The sequence below is a fragment of the Lepidochelys olivacea genome (genome assembly GCF_965140295.1).
Source record: "Lepidochelys olivacea isolate rLepOli2 genome assembly, chromosome: 1".
NCBI lineage: Eukaryota > Metazoa > Chordata > Testudines > Cheloniidae > Lepidochelys > Lepidochelys olivacea.
The window spans coordinates 113,099,502-113,107,931 of NC_140411.1; the positions used below are offsets into that span (position 1 = coordinate 113,099,502).

The window sequence follows — 8,430 nt, forward strand, 5'->3', positions numbered from 1 at the left end:
AAAAAAATTCAGGAAATATTTTTTGACAGATTCCTTACAAGGCATATTAATACAGAACTCTGAGAAATAATTAATTTAAACTATAATACAGAACCATATTTCCCACACCCCTCAGAAGCAGTGCAAAGGCTTGGGGGAGTCAGAGGTAATGGAGGAGCTGAGGGAGAGGGAAGTAAATTATTGGGAAGGAGCTGGGGTGTGAACTTGGAGGGTTGTTGGGTATGTGTGGGGGAAAAATATGGAACAGGTTTTTTTGGGGGGTGGAGAGGGATTGTTAGGGAGCTTCCCCCATGCAGACCCTGCTGACTCCAGCCTCTCCCATTCGGTCAAGCACATCTGCCCCTGTCCCCATGTGTTCTTGCACCCCTAAGTGTCACAACACCTCCTGTCCACATGTCCCTCAGCCCCCACTCACACACCCATTCCCCCATCCCTGTGTGTCCCTGTAGCGCTTCCTCCAGTCCCTATATGTCTGTGTCCCCACCCAGCCACCCCCTGTCCCTGTGTCCCTGCACCTCCATCCCCATGCATCTTTTGTGCCCCCATTCAGCCACCCCCGTCCCTATGTGGCGCTGCATCCTTTCCCCCCATCACCATGTGGCCCTGTGCCTCCACTCCCATTCAGCTCCTGCCCCAGTCTGTCCTCCCCCACTAGCCCTTATGAGCCCCTCTCTGACCCCCTCCACCACCCCACGCTGTCTGTCTCCTCATAGCCCCTGTCTCCTGACCTGGTCTGACAGGCACTGTGAAGAAGGCAGGTTCTTTCTCTTTCCTAGCTGTCCAGGAACTGCTGCTGTGTTCTATCACCACATCGCCTTCTGGTGGGTAAAAGGTGGAAATGCAGCAACATTTCGGCAGAAGCTTTTTTTTTTCCCTGCACAAAAAAATAAAAATATGTGCAGCTCATTAATTATGCACGTGTGCAGTAGCACAGAATTCCTCCAGGAGTAACCCTTGGTACAAAGCATGAGGATAGCTACGGTGTGTGCATGGACCAAACAGGCTTTTCTATCACCTACCAAAAATCTCTCATCAAAGGGGCATGGGGCACATACACACCTAAAGTGGAATAATCATAGGGACAAACATTTGAAGAACTCCAGTTACTTTACAAGTTAAAAAATCTTTCCTAATCTTGTAGCTTCCCCCCAGAACAACCAACTAAACAAAAGCAAAAGAAATCACAATTATCTTGTAACATAACTATGTTGTTCCAGTGATTTCCACAGATGTATTTAAGAGAAACTATTACAAAGAAAACCAATCAGGAATTCATCATCCTTTGTATGTTTAGAAATGTACATGTAAATGTTCTTGTGTTATATTCACTATTACTGGAAAATGATATGGTAAAGCAATAATATTTCTAACCCATTCTCGGTTTCTCTTACAGGGCTTCATGTTTTCCCCACCTTTGTAATATATGAACTCACAGTCTTACTATTTCTTACATTATCAGTGGTAATAATGAAGGTATTTTTTATTTATCTTTTGATAACATAGTATTTTAAGTGCTGCATGCCATATAATACATGTAATATTTAAAAAGAAGTGCGTAAGTATAGAATTGTCATGTTGGCAAAGATTTCTTCTGAATACAGTGAGTAGTGTCTGTGAAATATAGTAAATGTTTTATATAATAATAATAATAATAATTAATACCTAGTGCTTTTCATCAGTAGATCTCAAAGCACTTCACAGTATTTGATGTATTTATCCTTGCAACACCTCTGTGAACTAGGGAAATATATAAAGTGTTATTACTTTGAAGAATGTGTTTAATATCAGTTTTTGCTATATATTCTGTAATTTTTACTTAGTATTATATTTTGATGTGAGACTCCCAGTATTTAATGGGACTTTTTAACATTAAAGGGGGCTGTTAAATTTAGATTGACATCCATGAGTCTAGATTTTGCAGGATGTATGCCAGCATTATCAAATGTTTTCACTAAACCAAATTCTGTACTACTTGTAGACTGTATAAAGGACAGCTGCTAATGAACAGTCTGATTTAAGTGTTTAAATGCACAGTAACTGTTGGTTCAGAAGACCATTGTGCTGTTCAATACACGATAATAGAATACCTGGTGTAACTGTTGTTGTATTGATTACAGAGAGCATGCTGTTTTATCTACCATACTTCTAAAAACAAACTTTGTTTTTTAAAGTTTGTTTTGGCAGTGCTTGTCCTTTCTCTGATTCTTCCAAAGAGCAGCCAGTATATCAAATGGATTGTCTCAGCAGGGCTGGCTCAAGTCAGTGAGTTTTCTTTTGTTCTGGGAAGTAGAGCACGCAGAGCAGGGATCATTTCTCGAGAGGTGAGCTCCTTAGAGATATCCACTTCATTTTTAGAAACTGAGTAGTTGATTGGGTTTTGTATACTATATTGTATCTGAAACATACAGTCTAAATTGGTAATCTTTTGCTATCATCTTGCACATGCTAACTAAATGAAATAGGCCTGCATAAATCAGAAGATATTTGATGCATGCAAGTCTTTCATAAATGTAACTTCGCTAAATAATTTATGCATCATTCATATAATTTCATATTGGGCTTCCATATTTTTAAAATGCAGCTTTCCCTGTTGGGTAACTTGTTTTTAATTTAGCACAGTCTTTAATTCTATAAAGAATAACAACTCTAAAGTTTTGTACTTGATGGAGAATTTCTGATGACACCCAAATTATTAAAGCTAAGATTGAAGACCCTTTAAAATATCGTAGATCTATATGTAACTGATAGTTATTGAAAACGACTAATGAAATAACAGTGGCCTACAGCTACAGAGTGTGGGGACAGGAGACATACTAGTTTCCCAAACACATCTGTCAGCATACCTTAATCTTGACTTCCAAAACCTGTTGACTTAAATTGTTTTAAGCAAAAATGGCCAGCTTTTCCATAAGTTATGAAAACATGCACTACAGTGAGACCATCAGACTTATTTTCATTTTCAAGCTATTACAACCTTGTTCTCTAGAGGGAAAGCTTGTTGTATGAATTGCAATGAACTGTGGCTGCAAACATAGAATCATAGAATATCAGGCTTGAAAGGGACCTCAGGAGGTCATCTAGTCCAACCCCCTGCTCAAAGCAGGACCAATCCCCAACTAGATCATCCCAGCCAGGGCTTTGTCAAGCCTGACCTTAAAAACTTGTAAAGAAGGAGATTCTACCACCTCCCTAGGTAACGCATTCCAGTGTTTCACCACGCTCCTAGTGAAAAAGTTTTTCCTAATATCAAACCTAAATCTCCCCCACTGCAACTTGAGACCATTACTCCTCGTTCTGTCATCTGGTACCACTGAGAACAGTCTAGATCCCTCCTCTTTGGAACCCCCTTTCAGGTAGTTGAAAGCAGCTATCAAATCCCCCCTCATTCTTGTCTTCCGCAGACTAAACAATCCCAGTTCCCTCAGCCTCTCCTCATAAGTCTTGTGTTCCAGTCCCCTAATCATTTTTGTTGCCCTCCGCTGGACGTTTTCAAATTTTTCCATATCCTTCTTGTAGTGTGGGGCCCAAAACTGGACACAATACTCCAGATGAGGCCTCACCGATGTCGAATAGAGGGGAACGATCACATCCCTCGATCTGCTGGCAATGCCCCTACTTATACATCCCAAAATGCCATTGGCCTTCTTGGCAACAAGGGCACGCTGATGACTCATATCCACTTTGTCGTCCACTGTAACCCCTAGGTCCTTTTCTGCAGAACTGCTGCCTAGCCATTCGGTCCCTAGTCTGTAGCGGTGCATGGGATTCTTCAGTCCTAAGTGCAGGACTCTGCACTTGTCCTTGTTGAATCTCATCAGATTTCTTTTGGCCCAATCCTCTAATTTGTCTAGGTCCCTCTGTATCCTATCCCTACCCTCCAGCGTATCTACCTCTCCTCCCAGTTTAGCGTCATCTGCAAACTTGCTGAGGGTGCAATCCACACCATCCTCCAGATCATTTATGAAGATATTGAACAAAACCGGCCCGAGGACCGACCCTTGGGGCACTCCACTTGATACCGGCTGCCAGCTAGACATGGACCCATTGATCACTACCCGTTGAGCCCGACAATCTAGCCAACTTTCTATCCACCTTTATAGTCCATTCATCCAGCCCATACTACTTTAACTTGCTGGCAAGAATACTCTGGGAGACCGTGCCAAAAGCTTTGCTAAAGTCAAGGAATAACACGTCCACTGCTTTCCCCTCATCCACAGAGCCATTTATCTCGTCATAAAAGACAATTAGATTAGTCAGGCATGACTTGCCCTTGGTGAATCCATGCTGACTGTTCCTGATCACTTTCCTCTCCTCTAAGTGTTTCAGAATTGATTCCTTGAGGACCTGCTCCATGATTTTTCCAGGGACTGAGGTGAGGCTGACTGGCCTGTAGTTCCTTTTTCCAGTCGTCTGGGACTTCCCCCAATCGCCATGAGTTTTCAAAGATAATGGACAATGGCTCTGCAATCACATCTGCCAACTCCTTTAGCACTCTCGGATGCAGCGCATCCGGCCCCATGGACTTGTGCTCGTCCAGCTTTTCTAAATAGTCCCGAACCACTTCTTTCTCCACAGAGGGCTGGTCACCTCCTCCCCATGCTGTGCTGCCCAGTGCAGTTGTCTGGGAGCTGACCTTGTTTGTGAAGACAGAGGCAAAAAAAGCATTGAGTACATTAGCTTTTTCCACATCCTCTCTCACTAGGTTGCTTCCCTCATTCAGTAAGGGGCCCACACCTTCCTTGACTTTCTTCTTGTTGCTAACATACCTGAAGAAACCCTTCTTGTTACTCTTAACATCTCTTGCTAGCTGCACCTCCAGATGTGATTTGGCCTTCCTGATTTCACTCCTGCATGCCCGAGCAATATCTTCCCTGGTCATTTGTCCAGTCTTCCACTTCTTGTAAGCTTCTTTTTTGTGTTTAAGATCAGCAAGGATTTCACTGTTAAGCCAAGCTTGCTATATTTACTATTCTTTCTACACATCGGGATGGTTTGTCCCTGTAACCTCCAATAAGGATTCTTTAAAATACAGCCAGCTCTCCTGGATTCCTTTCCCCCTCATGTTATTCTCCCAGGGGATCCTGCCTATCAGTTCCCTGAGGGAGTCAAAGTCTGCTTTTCTGAAGTCCAGGGTCCGTATTCTGCTGCTCTCCTTTCTTCCCTATGTCAGGATCCTGAACTCGACCATCTCATGGTCACTGCCTCCCAGGTTCCCATCCACTTTTACTTCCCCTACTAATTCTTCCCGGTTTGTGAGCAGCAAGTCAAGAGCTCTGCCCCTAGTTGGTTCCTCCAGCACTTGCACCAGGAAATTGTCCCCTAAACTTTCCAAAAACTTCCTGGATTCTCTGTGCACCGCTGTATTGCTCTCCCAGCAGATATCAGGGTGATTGAAGTCTCCCATGAGAACCAGGGCCTGCGATCTAGTAACTTCCGTGAGTTGCCAGAAGAAAGCCTCGTCCGCCTTGTCCCCCTGGTCTGGTGGTCTATAGCAGACTCCCACCACGACATCACCCTTGTTGCTCACACTTCTAAACTTGTAATAAATTTGTCAATAAAAATTGAGCCTACAGTCTCAGCACAAAAAACAATATAAATAAATCTATTACTTGAGCTAAAGAACTCCTTTATTCTGTGATAGCAGGAAGCTGTATAGTTGTTGGGGCCAGTTACATATAAGGGAGACATAAAAACATAGTGTATTATATAGGCATTCTTACTAATGGCAGTATGCTCCCCTCCATAACATGAAGAGTTATAAAAACTGCACTTTTGTAAAATAGTTGCAGCCTGTGCAAACAGAGATCACAATTGTGTGTGCATCCGATGAAGTGAGCTGTAGCTCACGAAAGTTTATGCTCAAATAAATTTGTTCATCTCTAAGGTGGCACAAGTACTCCTTTTCTGTGAGAATGGTTTTTCAACCAGTTATGCACCCACCTTTAGAGTAGCTCCATCTAGGCTATATTTCCCGTGGTTTGTTTATGAGACGGTCATGCACAATCAAAAGCCTTACTTAAGTCAAGGTCTAGCACTTAAATTTCCAAAAAAACTATTTGTTTTTAAATTTTTTAATTAAAAGTAACGATTTTAAACTCTTCAGGATGTACAGTCATATAGTTATGCCTTTAGAATGAATGTAATCACTTATGGTATGGATTATGGCTTGATTTTTATCTGTAAAATGGCTAGCACATTTTGGTGTTAATTAACACCAAATATAGTTTGTGGTGTTTTTTTTTTTTGTTCGTTTTTGTTTTAAATGTGGTTGATACTTGGCTTTTGGTCTTGTCCAATATTGCATCCTGTGGGTTGCAGTTTTAAAATTGTCCTGTAAAATATACCAATAATTATTTGCATTTCACTACTTAATTTGTGAATACATTTGCATGTGCAATTGCAGGCACAGAGTTGGAGGCCAGTCTGAGGCCTCTATTAAAAGTGGTCCAGAAATTCCCTAATTGGCATATCTCATTAACCTTCCCAACCCTTCCTTAGTTTATTGCATAACTATGAATATGAACTGTAGAGAAGTAATGGCATTCTGATCTCTAATTTTCAGGTATACCTCCTTATTTTGAGTGTAACTACTCTAAGCCTTTTGCTTGCTCCAGCACTGTGGAGAGCTGCAATTATGAAATGTGTACCAAGACCAGAGAGACGATCAAGTACCTGACAAGACTTGTATGGAAATAATAAATTTCTTTGGAAAGAATCTCCTCATTGCTCATTGTGTTTCTATGCAGCTAGAAAACAGGAGGTTTTGATATTCCTCTAAACATGCACTTGGTTCTGAGCCTTATACTGATTTTAAGAAACAAAACAGTACATAAAAAAGGTTGGTATTTTAATGATTGCACAGCTTTTACAGGAAACTTTGTCACATATTAGAATCTGCCAGAATAACTTTTGATTTTGATCCAATCAGTTACACAGTGTAGAAATTATTTTTTTAAATATTGCATCATGCAGTCGCCTTGAATATTTTGCCTGGATGTGCCTTTTTATTACATTGATTTTCATCATCTACTGTTCATTCATCACAAAATTTTGTTTTTAAAAAAAAAAAAAGAGGGGGAAGGACAAAGAAAATTCAAGTTATTTTATCGTGCCCATGGTACCTTCTTAAAATAACTCTTGAGAAAGTTAAATGTAACATTCAAGAGTTAATATGCTGGTCCGACATCAGCCACAAAACATATATATCCAGTAGTGTGTAAACTCTGGCCCTTTAAGGGAGAGATGAGGTTTAACAACTCTAGCTTTCAGCTATTTTAAGCATTAAAATATATATCCCCAAATGATGCAGCCAATATTGTATGATATTGTACTTTTGATTTTTGTTATACCTCTTAAAGCAGATATTATGTATTTGCTTAGGGTTGTAACTTTAATTCATTTTAATTTGTTCACATATTTATTGACTACATTTGTGACTAAAAGTTAACTGTGATCAGATGGTGTCCTGACTTTTAAACTGTTTTTAAGACTGACACCAATTATCAACATCTCCCGCTACTGATTATTGTTATACTAATTGTTTACATTTTTTAATTAATTGTGACCAAAATAAAATGGTACAAAAAGAAAGCCTAAATATTTCAGAATTGAAAATAGATGTGAAAACATTTCAATGACTCTCTAAAAGTGCTTTTGGATGAATGTAGTTAACTTATTCTACATTAAAAATGATTTTGTATAAATTATGTTTCACAAAAGAGGGACAATTTGGATGTGTTGAGAACATGCATAACTCAAAACTTCAAATTTATACTGAATAAAATGCAAGCTTTTTAAAGTGATATTAAAAACATTTTATATTCATATTTGTGATATACGTATGTGCTTCTGTTTTAACAAATTCTTAAAATTTAGTCTGTGTAATAGAGTAAACCTTGTGAAAGCCGCTCTTTAAATGTCATAGTATGAGCTAACAGAATGTAGTTTACTCTGACAAACTATGAAGATTTAGCTTGTGATTTTTGTTTAAAAAAAATGTTTTTGTTAAAATAGAAAGATATATAATTTGTCAACATTTTAGATCCAGTATTATTACACTGCCATATGAAATACCATTTTTGAGAGTCAAAAATAGAAAAATGCACATTAAATATGCATTGTAGAATTTCTTAATTTGCTAGTGAAATCTAAAAAAATCTACCAACTGAAGCACTGTTCAATTAATAAACATACCATCTTTAACAGAAAATAACTTTGAAGGCTCTTTATTTTAATTTTTTCATTAATTTCAGCTATAGTTTTCAGCTGCAAATCAGCATTTGACATTCTAATTACAAAAGTAATTGAAATAGACTGGCAGCATTACCGTACATTTGTTTAAAATAATTTACCGTTCTTTGAGTGATTTGTCTATAAGTATTCCACTTCTGGTGTGCCTGCACTTGAAATTGGAATTTTAGCTAGTGGTGT

General features: G+C 39.2%; 1 protein-coding gene across 2 annotated transcripts in view; it reads left to right on the plus strand.

The window, feature by feature from the left end:
- Positions 1 to 8,155, plus strand: part of TMCO3 (transmembrane and coiled-coil domains 3) — a 73,403-nt gene extending 65,248 nt beyond the window's left edge. For both annotated transcript variants that reach the window (XM_084639924.1, XM_084639925.1), the window contains exons 11-13: positions 1,394 to 1,473; positions 2,172 to 2,321; positions 6,563 to 8,155. In XM_084639924.1, coding sequence (XP_084496050.1) covers positions 1,394 to 1,473; positions 2,172 to 2,321; positions 6,563 to 6,676 — 344 coding nt within the window. In that variant the 3' untranslated portion in view covers positions 6,677 to 8,155. The remainder of the gene's footprint in view (positions 1 to 1,393; positions 1,474 to 2,171; positions 2,322 to 6,562) is intronic.
- The last annotated feature ends 275 nt before the right edge of the window (positions 8,156 to 8,430 follow it).